Source organism: Drosophila mojavensis, unplaced genomic scaffold (assembly GCF_018153725.1).
Source record: "Drosophila mojavensis isolate 15081-1352.22 unplaced genomic scaffold, ASM1815372v1 contig_19, whole genome shotgun sequence".
Taxonomy (NCBI): Eukaryota; Metazoa; Arthropoda; class Insecta; order Diptera; family Drosophilidae; genus Drosophila; species Drosophila mojavensis.
Window position 1 is genome coordinate 5900316 of NW_025318726.1, and position 16734 is coordinate 5917049.

A 16734-nucleotide genomic window follows, 5' to 3' on the forward strand; every position below is an offset into this window, starting at 1 on the left:
CATATGCAGGTCAGTTTGACACCTTTTTAAAAAGATGAATACGAAAATAGGTCAAATTGATCATTTTTAAAAAAATTTGGATTAATCAGGTACCACATTTTTAAAAAACATTCAGGTACCACATTTTTAAAAAACATTCAGGTACCACATTTTTAAAAAACAATCAGGTACCACATTTTTTAAAACATTCATTCTGATAGGTAACCCACGATCATTGAATCAAAACAGGTACTTCAACATAAGCGCGCCTCTTCAATCGAAGCCCAAAATCGTTCACACCATTCTAAGTTGAGGGAGGCACACGCCAATGTTAATCTCCCATGCATACATACAAACACATACACACACGCACATGTAAAGGCACACAGGCATACAAGTGCTTCTACAAGTTATATCCCAAAATTGTGAGCAGCGCCGCCCATGCGTACACACAATCAAATTTATATACATACATACATATGTATGTGAGCACTTCACAAGATCGACCAAATGCAAATGGTGAACTGTAAAATTGCTACAGGCAGCAAGAGCTTCGCACACAGGCATACAAATACTCATGCCCGCATGCCCGTCGCAAAATCATATTTTTATGAGCACCAACGATTTCATACCCTTCTTAGAAATAATCATGAAAACGCTAACATTTTGTATGAACGTGGCGAACGCTTTACAAATTTCGGTATACCCTTCACTCATAAGGAACGAGCTGGGACCGTCGCGAACAATATTCATTTTTTGTGCGCTGCTGCTATTCGAGAGACCATAGAGTAAGGGTGAGTAAGGGAAATAGAGCGCATAGCCGTGCTTCATTTGGTAGTGCGTGCATTTCGTGACAGCAGTCGCAGCACACTGATTTTGTCGTGCCTTATTTTCACTGGTTGAGCCTCAAACGACCGAGCCGACCAAATACGAGGTTGTCCGGTCTCTTCAGCGCATTTTTTCGGTGTTGAAAAAGTTTGTTCTACATGTCTAGTCCATGTGTTCTCTGGCACTAACCATAGAACACATAAACCGGACATGCAGTGCACTATGGGTAAAAATACCGATAGTTCGGCATTAACTGTAAATTTAAAGATAGAGCCTTGAAAATTTGCGCACACGTTAGTAATATTAATACCAAATTTCGGATTTTTATACCCTGAACCCATTTTCAATGGGAAATCAGAGTATAATGGTTTTGTTGAAATGTATGTAACAGGTAGAAGGAGGCGTGGCAGACCCACAAAGTATATATATTCTTGATCAGGGCGACGAGCTGAGTTGATTTGGCCCTGTCCGTCTGTCTGTCCGTCTGTCCGTCTGTCCGTCCGTCCGTCTGTCCGTATGTATGAACGCGTCGATTTCAGAAGATATAAGAGCTAGAGACTTCAAATTTTTTTTTAAATGTCCGTAATTACAGTAAGCGCATATCAAGTTTATCATTAAAAATCGACAACTCATCCCGATCTTTTTTATCGATAAAAAACCTTATAGAAAACCAGTTATGAAATTATATCTTGTGTAAGCTGAAAGAAAAAATTATTGAAATATCTATTGCTCCAAGGGTTCAGGGGATCTCGTAGTCGAGCAGTCTCGACTAGAGCTTTCTTACTTGTTTTTTCTTTATTTGTGCCACGCCCTCACTCTTTTCCCCATACATGTGATGTATTTACCGATGAGTATCGGTACGATTGCAAACAATTTAATAGATATTATAAGTTTTAAATTTAATATAGACTACATTTGCATTTTAGTTGGCAGATTTCTGAGTAGGGAGGATAAATGTCACATCCATGCTTTTTATTTAATGCTTTTATGTTGAGATATTATTGCTTAGATACCCCGTTTTCAATTAAAAACGCTAATGCCACCTTCAGCAGTTATGGGTACTGACCCATTCAATAATAGTTTATTTTCCATATCCCATAAATTGTCACTGCTCATAGTTTTTTGTATTACATAAGTTTTATTGGTTTCTTTTAATTTCTTTGATGAAACCAAATCAGCATGTATCAATATGAGCTTTGAATTATTGCTCTCTGAGGCAAGTTCAGAAGCTAATTTCCTCTTTAATCGCGGTCCTGCTTTGTTATAGCTTAAGGTCTTCTGAGCCCCCATATTCATATTGTTGCTACACTAGCTGCTAGCCTAGGCGTATGTTTTAGCTTAAATCAATTCAGATTACGATTACATTTGCGCAAATTATATTTAGTAAATAATCTAAAATTTTAGACTTTTTGCATAATAATGTCCAGTTGCACATAAGATATATTTTCGCTGTTTACATTTTCCAATATAAAATTTCTAACAGCGCTTTCTTGCTTATTGTTGCTGTTCCAAACTTCTAGCAAAATCACGTATGTATCTGCAACATACGATATTTGGCCAAATGGAGCAAAAAGGAGCAAAAACCCTTTATAACATTTGATTAAGGAACGTTTAGTGAATACCTTGCCACTTAAACATTTCACAACGGGCTCTAACATTATAAGTTATCTTCCACGAAACACAGAAATATTTTTTAAGGTTACGGTTGTAAATTCAATTATCAACACATTGGAGTATTTCACACTAAATCAAGAAGCACAGAAAATCTTTTTAAACATATAATTTAGCATACTTTTTGACAAACTTTCCGTAATTAAACTATTTCATAAATATTAATTGCAATGGTCTTTTTTTACGCCGAAAGATGGGAATTATTTCTCACACTTTTTGCAATTCACAATGCAATCCTGAATCAGCTGACAAAGCTGAAAACATTACCATTACCAAAACTTAAACAAAAATTGTTTTTACGTCTATTGGAATCATCTTAATGAGATTTAAAAAAAAAATAATAATTGCGATTTCGAGATAAACAAATTAGGTTTATGCCGCACTATCGGTATTTTTACCCATAGTGTAGTGTAAAGCAATTTGCACACTTTTTTTTCGAGCATTACGACTCCAGAAAACTTCGTTTTTGTTCGGCTCCTCACTTATAGGTTCGGGCTATGAAAATATACGAACGCACAATTATTTCTTTTCATGCGCTCGACCTAGATGGTCAAATGTTGAACAAAAGAAGCCACTATGCTCAATTTTTCTTGCTCTCTCTCTATCTCTCTGTTCTCTGCTCTCTCAAATATGTATATGTATGTATGCATGTGAGCACAAGCAGCAGCTCACGAAAATTGAAATTTCGTCGCGTTAGAGTCCCGTTTCTTCCCTTCTGTGTGAAGAGTATACCTAACTTTTCAAATCGATTGCCATGCTCATGTACTATGAGCATTTGTATGCCTGTGTGTGAAGCTCGGGCTGCCTGTAGCAATTTTGTAGCCCAGCATTTCCATTTGGTCGATTTTGTGAAGTGCTCACATAATATAACTCCCGAAAAAATGTGTGCAAAACGCTTTACACTACTTGTCCGGTCTATGTGTTCTGTGGTTAGTGGTACAAGCTTTTAAAAAGAAGTTACTATCTTGACAAGCTCTGTTTGAACGATTAACGATAACATATTAAAAAAACATATTTGGTACCTACTTCCGCTTGCCTACCAATTCCTCCTTTCGTTTTGAGCTGCGCTGTGAAAGGTACGTACGTTCGTATTAATAGGTTATCTAAAAACATCAGATTATTATATGTTCTTAATTATTAATCGATAAAGTAGATTCATTACGAATCCTTCCATTAATTAGTTTGAACATGTCTAGAAATTCTAAACTATTTATTTCAATATTTTTAGATTCAATATGGGTCGTCGGCCAGCTAGATGGTATGTTCATATATTTTTATCATATCCATTAACTTAAGTTTTACTTAACTCAATTTTTGTGTTTTAGTTACCGATACTGTAAAAACAAGCCCTATCCTAAGTCAAGATTTTGTCGTGGTGTACCCGACCCGAAAATTCGAATTTTTGATTTAGGTAGGAAAAAGGCAACTGTCGAGGACTTTCCTTTATGTGTGCATTTGGTGTCCGATGAGTATGAACAATTGAGTAGCGAGGCTTTAGAAGCTGGACGCATTTGCTGTAACAAGTACTTGGTGAAGTTCTGTGGAAAGGATCAATTCCATATCCGCATGCGCCTGCATCCGTTCCACGTCATTCGCATCAACAAAATGTTGTCATGTGCTGGAGCTGATAGGTAAGATTATTTATATTTTAGTTTTTATGTCTCTATTATACCCTCAACCCATTGAAAATGGGAAATATGGGTATAAGGGTTTTGCTAAAAGTATGTAACGGACATAAGGAATCCTCGCAGACACCATAAATTATATATATTCTTGATCATGGCTAGTCCATATAGCCTGTCTGTCCGTCCGTATGTGCACGTCGAACTCGGAAGAAAAAGCTAGAGAAGTGAAATTTTGCATGCATACTTATGTATCTCACCAGAAATTTTTTTTTTTTTTTTTTTCGAGAATAATGGATAAATTGATCTCGTTTTTCAGCCCAATTTGAATTCTATTAGAACTGGAGACTTCAGATTCATTGTGTATATATATAAATATGTATATTTAATGAATACGAAGATTTTGTAAATTACAGACTTTGGATGCTACGCTCCTTCGCTGCCAATTTCAAAAAGTATTGACTTGTGCTTTGGAATAAACATGATCACGTTCTGAAAGTTTCATGAACATAGTCCAACTTCAAGGAAAATTATCAAACAAATAAATAAATTGCCGACAATGTAGCGCAGTCTCTAGTCGAGCAGTCTCGACTAGAGCCTTCTTACTTGTTTTGATATTTCATAAGTGCAAATTGCATTAAAATATGTTATTATGTATTTCTTAGGCTGCAAACTGGTATGAGAGGTGCATTCGGCAAGCCGCAGGGAACTGTTGCTCGTGTAAGAATTGGACAACCGATTATGTCTGTGCGCTCCAGTGACAGGTACAAAGCCCAAGTTGTAGAAGCATTGCGACGCGCAAAGTTCAAGTTCCCCGGCCGCCAAAAGGTAAAAAGCAAATATTCCTGTTAACTTCTGACATTAATATGTATTTTATTATAGATCTACGTATCAAAGAAATGGGGCTTCACCAAGTATGATCGGGAACGATATGAAGAGCTCCGTGATGACAATCGCTTCGAGCAGGACGGATGCAATGTTAAATACCGACCTGAACATGGTCCAATTGCTGCATGGGAAAAGGCTCAGCGTGATCTTTATGCCTAAACTAAACCCCAATTGATCAATAAATTTATGGATCATTGTCCATACAGCATACAGACAAAGATATTGCATCTTATATACAAAATAAGCATACACAATAGTGAAAAGGGATTTCATAAGAAATTGTTCTTACAACTGTATAATATTCACAAGGTACATTTATTTTTAATTTCGAAAAAAACTTTTGCTGGAGATTTCCAGCAATATATGCTGATTTTGCTTCACACGTTGTGTCGGATGAAAGCCTGGATGAGAACATCGGCTTTCGAGGGGAGACGACCGATAAATAGTACCGGATACAATAGTATCCGAAATAACCGGCTGATTGTTATTCACTCTATGAACAACCAAAGGCGATGCTTTTAATATATTACTTGAATCAGTAGTAGACTCTTGAACTTGATGAAAAACCACAGAATGCTTTTAAGATATTTATTATTAGTAGTAGACTCTTGATTATCCAATGCACTAGTAGCAATGGGTGTTATAGACAAATCAATACAACGCTAGATACAGTTAGAACTATGAGGAGTAGCAAGTGATTTAGGCGACAACACAGAAAGTGATACCAACATAGATGTCCCCGTTTGAAGATGAGAATTATCAAAATTATACTCATTTAATACTTCACCAGCGTCTAGATTACTAGATAACTGTTTGGTAACATTACTCAGCTCTAAGAATTGCATTCTCATTGTATTGTACGGGCTTGCAAAATTTAATTTTATTTTTAATTTTTTCTCTGTAAGTGAAAAATTGTTCATAACATTTTAATGTGAATATATTTTACTATTTTTCATCACGAGGGATTCCCAAGTGGAAATTAGACCATTTCGCAGCATTGGGGTAGTCAAACTCTCCCTGGAATAAATAATTATAAACAGACAGTTATAGTTGATTCATGAACATCACTTAATACTAACCGTGATGTGATCTGGCTCATGCCAAAGGTGCCAAATAACCCACCACCACATGGCCCCCCCAACGGCTACTGCTCCAATTCTAGTTGCCTTTGAATGAGGCGGTGGGGCACTACGGTATGACACGCTAGAGAATTCAAATTGATAATAAATGACAATAGTACACACAAATTATATAAGGTTGCCGAAAAATCAAAATAATCAATTGATTATTAATTAATCAATTTAGACTTACACATGACTTTGTCTTTTAATGATTTTTATGCTACCATTTAAAAAAGTAATTGCTTTCTCTGCCGCTAATACACTTTTAAAGACTTTCAAATTTCCGAACATTTTTAATGCTGGTTTACACCTAACAATATACATGAAAGCTAGCTACATATGGAACTATATAAAATATCGATAAATACACAGTTGGAAGAAGCAGGTTTGATAATTATATTCATGAAGTATGAAATCACTAGCCACCAAGGCTGCCAGCTTAGCTCTTTATCGGCCAGATCTGGCATTTTTCAACTGCCAATTGGATAAATTGTAATCTAGCTGCAGGCCGGAAATTTGGCATTTTTTAAAATCCAGCTAGCATTATTTAAAGTGCCTCCAAAGTACCAGAATATTATTGTCAAAAACAATTCGTACACTGCCCAGGAGAAAATTGATTTTATTGAGCTCGACAATCGTGTGTCAATTTTCGAATAAAAATAAAAATCATGACAAGTTAGAAAGTTCTAGTCGAGACGGCTCAAGTACGAGATGAAGCCTTCGAGTAGCTGATATTTCAATAATTCCTCGCGTCTTTCTGCTTACACAAGAAGGAAGTTAATTGTTTAAAACCTTTTCTTCTGGATGGACTATCTCCATGAAACTTTCAGATTATGAATATAACATAGATATGCATGTTTTTGCCAAAGGACAAGTCCCTACAAATACTTTTGAAATACGTCTTTTACATATGTGATGCTGAGGCGCTGAATTAGAGGTGGAGGGTAAATTTTGACAAAAACCTAAATTGTATAAAATGCATATAAGTACACTTATAATATTTGGAGACTCTAGCTTTAAAGATGTAGGAGATATAAATTCCTGGTTTTCGATAATGTTGTTAATCGATAACAAAATAACGGGAGAAGTTATCGATATTTAAAGCAAAACTCGATATGCGCGTGCTATACACGAACCACTAACCAGAGACACTAACCACAGAACACATAGACTAGACAACTAGTGGAAAGCTTTTTGCACGCTTTTTTTGAGGCTTTAGAACCCCCGACAGCTTTGGACTCGCTCGGCTCCTTACTTTTAGGCTCGAGCTACGAAAAAATACGAACGCACAATCATTTCGCTTCATGCGCTCGGCCGAGATGGTCAACTTTTGAACAAAAGATCCCTCTATGCTCAATGTTCCCTTGCTCTCTCGATGCTCTCTGCTCTCTCGAATGTGTATATGTATGTATGCATGTGAGCACAAGCAGCAGCTCACGAAAATTGAAATTTCGTCGCAGCAAGAACCCATGCCTTCCCTTCTGAGTGAAATGTATTCCGAACTCTTCAAGCCGTTTGCCATGCGTTTGCGTTATTATTTGTGGGAAGAGTATGAAAGCGTTGGTGCGCATAATGAAAATGTTTTCGCGACGAGCATGCACACACACACTTACAGTATGCTACATGTACTATGAGCATTTGTATGACTGTGTGCAAAGCCCTTGCTGGCTATAGCAATTTGAAATCCTAGCATTTGCATTTGGTCGATCTTGTGAAGTGCTCACACTTACATAAATATGTTTGATTGTGTGTACGCAGGGGCCGCGATGCTCACAAATGATGGGGTTATCATTGTAGAAGCAGTTCAGTGCCTTTATATGTATGTGCGTGTGTGTATGTTTATAAGTATATGCATGCGACATGAGCATTGACGTGTGCCTACGACAACTTAGAATTGTGTGAACGATTTTGGGTTTGACCGGAAGAGGCGCGCTTATATTTAAGTAGATGATTTTATTTCAATGTAGCATGTACTATGTAGCATGTACTCACAATTCTAAGTTGTCGTAGGCACACGTCAATGCTCATGTCGCATGCATACACTTATAAACATACACACACGCACATACATATAAAGGCACTGAAATGCTTCTACAATGATAACCCCATCATTTGTGAGCATCGCGGCCCCTGCGTACACACAATCAAACATATTTATGTAAGTGTGAGCACTTCACAAGATCGACCAAATGCAAATGCTAGGATTTCAAATTGCTATAGCCAGCAAGGGCTTTGCACACAGGCATACAAATGCTCATAGTACATGTAGCATACTGTAAGTGTGTGTGTGCATGCTCGTCGCGAAAACATTTTCATTATGCGCACCAACGCTTTCATACTCTTCCCACAAATAATAACGCAAACGCATGGCAAACGGCTTGAAGAGTTCGGAATACACTTCACTCAGAAGGGAAGACATGGGTTCTTGCTGCGAAGAAATTTCAATTCTTGTGAGCCCTACTTGTGCTCACATGCAGTACATAGTACATGTAGCAAGGGACAGTGTGTGTGTGCATGCTCGTCGCGAAAAAATTTAATTATGCGCACCAACGCTTTCATACCCTTTCCACAAATAATAACGAAAACGCATGGCAAACGCTTTGAAAAGTTCGGTATACTCTTCACACAGAAGGGAAGGTATGGGTTCTTGCTGCGACGAAATTTCAATTTTCGTGAGCTGCTGCTTGTGCTCACATGCATACATACATATACACATTCGAGAGAGCAGAGAGCATCGAGAGAGAGAGAGAGAGCAAGGGAACATTGAGCATAGAGGGATCTTTTGTTCAAAAGTTGACCATCTCGGTCGAGCGCATGAAGCGAAATGATTGTGCGTTCGTATTTTTTCGTAGCTCGAGCCTAAAAGTAAGGAGCCGAGCGAGTCCAAAGCTGTCGGGGGTTCTAAAGCCTCAAAAAAAGCGTGCAAAAAGCTTTCCACTAGTTGTCTGGCACTAACCAGAGAACACATAGACCGGACAAGTAGTGTAAAGCGTTTTGCACACTTTTTTTCGGAAGTTATCTCCCAGACACTTCGTATTTGCTCGGCTTTTCACTTTTTTTGTATGATTGTGTGCGAAGCTCTTTCTGCCTGTAGCAATTTTGAAGCCCAGCATTTGTCGATCTTGTGAAGTGTTCACATACATATGTATGTATGTATGTATATAAATTTGATTGTGTGTACGCATGGGAGGCGCTGCTCACAATTTTGGGATATAACTTGTAGAAGCACTTGTATGCCTGTGTGCCTTTACATGTGCGTGTGTGTATGTGTTTGTATGTATGCATGGGAGATGAACATTGGCGTGTGCCTCCCTCAACTTAGAATAGTGTGAACGATTTTGGGCTTTGATTGAAGAGGCGCGCTTATGTTGAAGTACCTGTTTTGATTCAATGATCGTGGGTTACCTATCAGAATGAATGTTTTTAAAAATGTGGTACCTGATTGTTTTTTAAAAATGTGGTACCTGAATGTTTTTTAAAAATGTGGTACCTGAATGTTTTTTAAAAATGTGGTACCTGATTAATCCAAATTTTTGTAAAAATGATCAATTTGACCTATTTACGTATTCATCTTTTTAAAAAGGTGTCAAATTGACCTGCATATGTTTGCCCACTGGGATTAATCAGGTAAACCCAAAATCGTTCACACCATTCTAAGTTGAGGGAGGCACACGCCAATACATACATATACATATTTGAGAGAGCAGAGAGCATCGTGAGAGAGAGAGAGCAAGGGAAACATTCAGCGCAGAGGGATCTTTTGTTCAACAGTCGACCATCTCGGTCGAGCGCATGAAGCGAAATGATTGTGCTTTCGTATATTTTCGTAGCCGGAACCCAAAAAGTGAAGAGCCGAGCAAATACGAAGTGTCTGGGAGATAACTTCCGAAAAAAAGTGTGCAAAACGCTTTACACTACTTGTCCGGTCTATGTGTTCTCTGGTTAGTGCACGAACCTAGGAACAAAATTTCAAGTCTCTAGCTCTTATATCTTCTGAGATCGACGCGTTCAAACATACGGACAGACAGAGCTAAATCGATTTAGCTCGTCGCCCTGATCAAGAATATGTATACTTTGTGGGGTCTTCCACGCCTCCTTCTGCCTGTTACATACATTTCACAAAACAATTATACCCTGATTTCCCATTGAAAATGAATTCAGGGTAACGCGACGAAAATTCAATTTTCATGAGCTACTGCTTGTTTTCACATCCATACATACATATACATATTTGACAGAGCAGAGAACAGAGAGAGAGAGAGAGAGAGAGAGAAAGAGAGCAAGGGGAACATTAAGCATAGAGGGATATTTTGTTCAACATTTGACCATCTCGGTCGAGCGCATGAAGCGAAATGATTGTGCTTTCGTATATTTTAGTAACCCGAACCTAAAAGTTAGGAGCTTTACACCACTTGTCCGGTGCATGCGTTCTATGGTTAGTGACTCTACTTGTCTAGTCTATGTGTTATCACTGACAAATTTTCAGCTTTACAATTTGCGCAGGCAGCAAGAGTTTCGCACACAGGCCACTAATACTCACACATGTTTCCAGAGACTGCAAGTGTGTGTGTGCACGCTCTTCGCAAAAACCTTTTAATTATGAGCACCAACGCTTTCAAACCCTTCCACAAATGTAAACAAACTGTAAGCGTTTCGATGGTTATTCGTGCATCGAAACGCTTACATTCTGTTTGCATGAGCGTGACAAACCCTTTTATGATTTCGGTATACCCTTCACTCAAAAGGAAAGAGCTGGGATCGTCGCGTACAATTTTCAATTTCTGTGCGCTGCTGCTATTTGAGAGACCATAGAGAGAGATAGAGATAGAGAGTAGGACAAATAGCGCATAGCCGTGCTTCATATAAGAATGGCACCATTTCGTTTGAGCGCTTGCAGCACACTGCTTGATATATAATTTCACTGCTTGAACCTCAAGAGACTGAGCCGAGCAAATACGAAGTTGTGTAGTCTCCTCAGCGCATTTTTTCGGTTGAAAAAGTTTGTTCTACATGTCTAGTCTATGTGTTCTCTGGTTAGCAGAGCTTGCAAATGAGAGTTGAGCGTTTTTTCGTTTATTCTCTTCCTCGCATCATAACCAAAAAAATTGTGCAGACACGTCTCGCTCTCAGCGTCAGTCTCTGTTTTCTTTAGCATCTGTTTCGCTCAGACGCAATGCAATGAATCATTCGTGTGACGCTCTCACATGAGTGTCGCGTAAAACTAACACGATTTTCCCTCACACAAAGACTCTTAGACCACCCTCAAGACCTATTGGATCGGGTCTTGACCTAACACCTCCAGAATTGACAAAAATATAGCATATAATATTAATAATAATATGCTTTTAAGTAAATAAATTTTTGTAAATATCTATTTAGATTAAGTTACCAATTAGGTAGCAGTGCGCTAAACTGTAAAAAAAAAAAAAAAAAAAAAAAAAAAGTTGCTATTTGAGAGACCATAGAGAGAGATAGAGATAGAGAGTAGGACAAATAGCGCATAGCTGTGCTTCATATAAGAAGGGCACCATTTCGTTTGAGTGATTGCAGCACACTGCTTGATATATATATTCACTGCTTGAGCCTCAAGAGACTGAGCCGAGCAAATACGAAGTTGTGTAGTCTCCTCAGCGCATTTTTTCGGTGTTGAAAAAGTTTGTTCTACATGTCTAGTCTATGTGTTCTCTGGTAAGTGCCTCTATCGATGGTTTTGCAGCCCTACTGTTCTTTGGTCAGTGGTGCTATGAGATTAGATACATATGTATATCGACAGTAATTCAAATTATCGCGTTCAAACAAGCTTATCGCTTAACTCTCATCTTTACTATTTATTATAGTTTTATAAAAGTTTGGCATGATGAGTTTCCTCGAATGGAAAAATGTTGAAATTTTTGATTTAGTTGCATTGTCATCCATACAATTAAATGTTCAAAACACGGAAATTACAGCACAATGCTGCAATCTAATTAAATCTGAAAATGGAAAACCAAACATCAAATTTGTATTGTGTTCCAAAAGTGGAATGGTTTATGTTTTTATGGAAAATGGAGTTAAATCCCGGCAGATAAGTTTAAAATGCCCTGACGGCCATCAACCGATCAAATTATGCTGTATAACAACCACCAATATACTTGCTGTACTTTCGCAAAATGATAATTACGCTATATGCATTTGTATATATGATTTAAACCAGACGAAAAAGGAGGAACATCCACTATGTTTATCAACCATAAATTTGTTAGCTACAAGTATTGCAACCGTTTTCGAGATATCTTTCATTGGCATCGAAAAATTATTTGCTTTAGGTGTCGGTTTTGAAAAAGGTGATATACTGCTATATTTTGGGAGTATCAATCGGGATCTGTCCTTGAATATGCGCAGGCACACTATTGCCTCAAGCCCGATAAATGGAATTCAATTTTCAATTTGTGATCAACAAAATGAAATGAAAGCTTGCAATGTGTTTGTTACAAGTGTGGATGTAATATATTGTATACAATTAAATGATAAAAATATAATCGATTCCAAAATGGTTCTTGACAGCAATCACAATATGGCTAATCAGTGTTGCACTTTATCTCAACCAGCTGTTTCAGATTCATTTCTAGTTGTTGGTCGTGATGACGCCATCTACTGTTTTAGACGCGATTGTCGGGGACCATGTTATGCATTTGAAGGACATAAGCAATTTCTTTCATGGATTGACAATTATCTTCTTGTTGTAGTTAAAACTAATTTTGGATCAGCCATTACAGTCGTTGATATTGATAACAAGTTAATTTTATTACACAAGCGAATATCCACTGTGATTGACTGTGTAAGTTCCAATAAGCTCTACTATTTTATCACCAAAGATGACAATTCAAAGAATGTATGTAAATTTAATGTCCATGAGTTAAAAGAGTATCCGACAAATATTAAAGTTAAAACTCTTATTGCAAAGTGTATGCATAATAACGCACTAATGATGTTGAAAAAAGACGAAAGTCAGTATCAATATGATAATGCCATATTACGTTTAAAATACGGTAATAATTTATTACTCAAAGGTTTCTATGCTAGAGCAGTTACTGAGTATGCTCAAACCATCGGTATTTTGAAACCTTACCAAATTATTTCAAAACTATTAAGTTCAAGACACAATGATAACTTAATACAGTATGTAAAAAAATTATTAGAAAGTAAAATCACTACATTTGATCATCAAAAATTACTCGACATTTGCTCTGATCGGCAAAGGCTACGTTCAAGGATTGGAGAATTATGGATTATTAGAAATGATACTACCCACATTATTGATTTTAAACAGATTTCAAATAGAAGTATCAATTTATCAGATGTTAATCATACAGTGAATAATTTTCAAGGAGTCGACTTTCATAATGCTGACGAAGAAGATATTTTTAATTTTTTCCTTGAGTATGGACGTGAAGTTTTATCGGTTGATTCCACTATTGTTTTAAATACTTTGAAATCTTTGGTAAAAAGCCATAAAATAAAAAACATACTTCGTTTTTTAATGATATTTCCAGATTATTCAGAACTTAACGTAAATTTATTATCGTACTATATAGAAAACTATTCACCTGGCGATGAAAAATTACTCTATTATTTATTTAGCCTACATTTGGGTTTATGGCAAGAAAATAAAATCTCAGCTGAGGATATAACTAATTTAGTAAAAAAAATGCCAATTAGATTTGAGAAGATATTAACACTTTCAAAGACCTATTTATTTGCCATTGGAATTGAAAATTGTAAAACTAGTGAGGAATCTGAAAATATTTCTGAAGATGATAAAAGCTTTCTTCGATGCTTAGATCAACACATAAAGAAGAACCCGAATCTTGCATCATTGTTGACAATCGGTCCACGGTCATTGCTCACGATATTACAAAAAGTGTGTGCTGGATCCGATATAAAAATAAAAGATTGTAAGCCGTTTTTAAGTGAAAAATTCATGAAAAACATAATGGATGCAAAATGTGAGCTTGGCTCCATTGGAGATCTTAACTGCGAAATAGCAATCCATAACTCATTGGAATCACATTATAAATTGAATCCAATAGAATTTCGTAACAAGTATTGCGATGTCTGCCGGCAATCTTTACATATGCCATCGATTTATTACCTTTGTCAGCATTCATTCCATAAAGATTGTGTACGCACTAATTATGACACAAAAATCTACGATGATGTCGGATGTGGGTTGTGTGGTACCGTCTTAGAATACCCTAAATTAGATGATGAACAACTTGATTTAATCACTAAGTCCTGTGATATAATGAAGGGGGTTTCAAGTATTTTCGCAACTGGAATTCATAGCTTATAAACATAGAATGAGTGTTATGAAAAAGAAGCTTGTGTCTCCCATAATAAAACATCGGAAATCCATTTGATGAAAATTATGATTCTGACTACAATTGTTTTTAAATTTCAAAGATTTATTTATGTACACAATGTATTAAATAGTATAATTAAATATGAAATAAAGCTGAATTTTAAAAGCCCCAATCAATTTATGAGTTTATATTTATTTTATTAAAGATATTGAAAAACTTGTCAACTAAAACTATAATTAAATAGCCTACAAAAAGTACAGAAAACAAGTATTTCAATAATTATTTGAACATGCACACACACATACGCATGCACGCATAAACACGCATTGGCTGCGGTGATGGCTTACAATGGGGACTTAATTGTTTAATAACTTTTCTTGTGGGTGGACTATCTTCATGAAACTTTCAGATTATGAATATAATATAGACGTGCTTGCACAAAAAAAAGAAAAAGCACAAGTGTCTAGTATTTGAAACACGCCTTTTACAAAGGTGTGGGTGAGGGGGTGGATATAGAGGCGGGGATTAAATTACAACAAAAATCGAAATTATATAAAATACCTATAAGTCTACATTTAAAGCTTGGACTGTAGCTCGAAAGCAGGGTGACCGCGCCGGACCAAACGAAAAATACCAATTTGGTCTCAAAAATATACTATAAAATACTATTTCATATTTTACAAAATACCATTATAAATACCATAACAAATAAATCGTCTTGAAATTCAAATTATAATAAAATAATAACTGACTTATTATATATAGAAAAAATAAGGGTTTTCCCATTGCAAAAAATGTTTGTTGTTTATTTCATTTTAAAAAATTAATAATATTTCAGTCCAACATAAAACTAGAACAATATGCATTCGTATTCAATTCCATATTCCAATATATATTTAAAGTCTTAATTAATTAATTAAATGCTTAAAATTCATTTTGTAACATTTTCTTAAAATAAAATAGTAAAGGAACTTCTTTGTTCAGTCTTGCTAGTTTCTCTTAAGATCATTTAATTATCTTTACATAACACTTGTTCACTGGGCTTAAAATTATTGCACCCATTTTCGCGCAATGATTATTGTACATGTAATATATGTGATATATTTACATTTTTAAAGCGGTTTCGATTTTTCGTTTTGATTAAATTAATTTGAGAGAATATGCGTTCACACGACGGATTAGAAACGGGCTAAATTATTAAATCTTTGTTTTTGTGTAGCCGCATGCTGCTTAAGTGACGCCAGCCTACTCAAAATGTTAGTCTGGCACGCTTTGCAGTGCGCATCCATATTATTAGCGCTCCTTCCCAGCCATTTTTCATTTTCCGGCATAGTCTCCCACTCAGCTCTATATTTTTGCTTATTGCTCATGTTTTCTATTTATTTGTTTTAAAATTAAGCAAGTTTTAAGCATTAAGCATTCGATTCATTAAGACTTAAAGAGTGACCAAACCGAAAATACCATATAATACCATAAAATCGAAGAAAAATGCTACTAAATACCTATATACCATTAAAATACTTTTGAGCAAAATCGGAGCTGATAAAATACCAAAAAGTATTTAAAATACCATATTCGGTCACCCTGCTCGAAAGGTGTTGGAGATAGTGCTGTAAAACTATCGATTGAACCATCGATATATCGAATGTTTATATTTCTGCGTTCATATCGATTGTTTTTTATACTATCGATAGAGATGATAAGAAATAAAGATGGTAAGAAATACATTTATAAGAAGCAATTAAGTATAAAAATAAGTATATATTTGTAGGTAAATCGTTGGTGTTGGTGGCTGGACAGATTATCACGGAACGACGAGCTGCCTTAAAAGCTAAGCATGTGGACATGCTTGTCTTTCTTAATCATAACTCTTGGATCTTGGCAGAAGAATAAAAGCCATGCATTTAATTTTAATTTTATCTAAACTTTTTTTTTTTGTTATTGTCCATGAAGGATCTCATTATTGTTCATTAAAATTTTTATTTTTATTTTTAAATATGCATTTATTTAGTTTGTTTTTGAACTTTAAAATATTTTCGATAGTACTATCGATGCTATTGAATAATTGTTGTAAAACCATCGAGACTATTGAATGTTGCAACCATCGATAGTTTTACAGCTCTAATATACAGGCCTCTCCTACTATCCCACTCGTTCACCGCACAACACTAGCTACGTTTCACTCACAAACACTTCTCTTGCGCACGGCTACGTGAACTTACTCCGATGTGCAGGCGTCACTTAAGCCGCTGATATGCACCGATGTCCTGATCGGTGCCGCTG

At 36.2% G+C, this 16734-nt stretch overlaps 3 protein-coding genes and 1 long non-coding RNA gene across 4 annotated transcripts; 3 read left to right on the forward strand and 1 right to left on the reverse strand.

Moving 5' to 3' along the window:
• Nucleotides 1–3486: 3486 nt before the first annotated feature.
• On the forward strand, nt 3487–5206 carry LOC6572001 (60S ribosomal protein L10). Its single transcript, XM_001998119.4, has 5 exons — nt 3487–3554; nt 3707–3736; nt 3804–4109; nt 4766–4928; nt 4983–5206. Exons 2-5 carry the CDS (start codon nt 3714–3716, stop codon nt 5145–5147), a joined length of 657 nt encoding a protein of 218 aa, XP_001998155.1. The 5' UTR covers nt 3487–3554; nt 3707–3713; the 3' UTR covers nt 5148–5206.
• A 640-nt stretch (nt 5207–5846) lies between these two features.
• LOC26528290 (NADH dehydrogenase [ubiquinone] 1 beta subcomplex subunit 2, mitochondrial) lies at nt 5847–6457 on the reverse strand. Its single transcript, XM_015166125.3, has 3 exons — nt 6300–6457; nt 6068–6191; nt 5847–6005 (listed from the first exon to the last, which is right to left on the reverse strand). Exons 1-3 carry the CDS (start codon nt 6431–6433, stop codon nt 5934–5936), a joined length of 330 nt encoding a protein of 109 aa, XP_015021611.1. The 5' UTR covers nt 6434–6457; the 3' UTR covers nt 5847–5933.
• A 5432-nt stretch (nt 6458–11889) lies between these two features.
• LOC6572000 (vacuolar protein sorting-associated protein 11 homolog) lies at nt 11890–14623 on the forward strand. Its single transcript, XM_001998118.4, has one exon. The coding sequence runs from the start codon at nt 11964–11966 to the stop codon at nt 14439–14441; it is 2478 nt and encodes an 825-aa protein (XP_001998154.1). The 5' UTR covers nt 11890–11963; the 3' UTR covers nt 14442–14623.
• Nucleotides 14624–16128: 1505 nt separating this feature from the next.
• LOC122756871 lies at nt 16129–16439 on the forward strand. Its single transcript, XR_006356733.1, has 2 exons — nt 16129–16166; nt 16223–16439. It is a non-coding gene; the product is annotated as an uncharacterized LOC122756871 (long non-coding RNA).
• The last annotated feature ends 295 nt before the right edge of the window (nt 16440–16734 follow it).

Coding starts and splice junctions, on each gene's coding strand:
- LOC6572001 (XM_001998119.4), top strand. CDS start 3,714: ATGGGTCGTCGGCCAGCTAGATG. Junction 4,110..4,765: donor TCATGTGCTGGAGCTGATAG/GTAAGATTATTT, acceptor TGTATTTCTTAG/GCTGCAAACTGGTATGAGAG. Junction 4,929..4,982: donor AGTTCCCCGGCCGCCAAAAG/GTAAAAAGCAAA, acceptor ATTTTATTATAG/ATCTACGTATCAAAGAAATG.
- LOC26528290 (XM_015166125.3), bottom strand. CDS start 6,433: ATGTATATTGTTAGGTGTAAACCAGCATTAAAAATGTTCGGAAATTTG. Junction 6,192..6,299: donor ATTAAAAGACAAAGTCATGT/GTAAGTCTAAAT, acceptor TGAATTCTCTAG/CGTGTCATACCGTAGTGCCC. Junction 6,006..6,067: donor ATGAGCCAGATCACATCACG/GTTAGTATTAAG, acceptor TATTTATTCCAG/GGAGAGTTTGACTACCCCAA.
- LOC6572000 (XM_001998118.4), top strand. CDS start 11,964: ATGATGAGTTTCCTCGAATGGAAAAATGTTGAAATTTTTGATTTAGTT.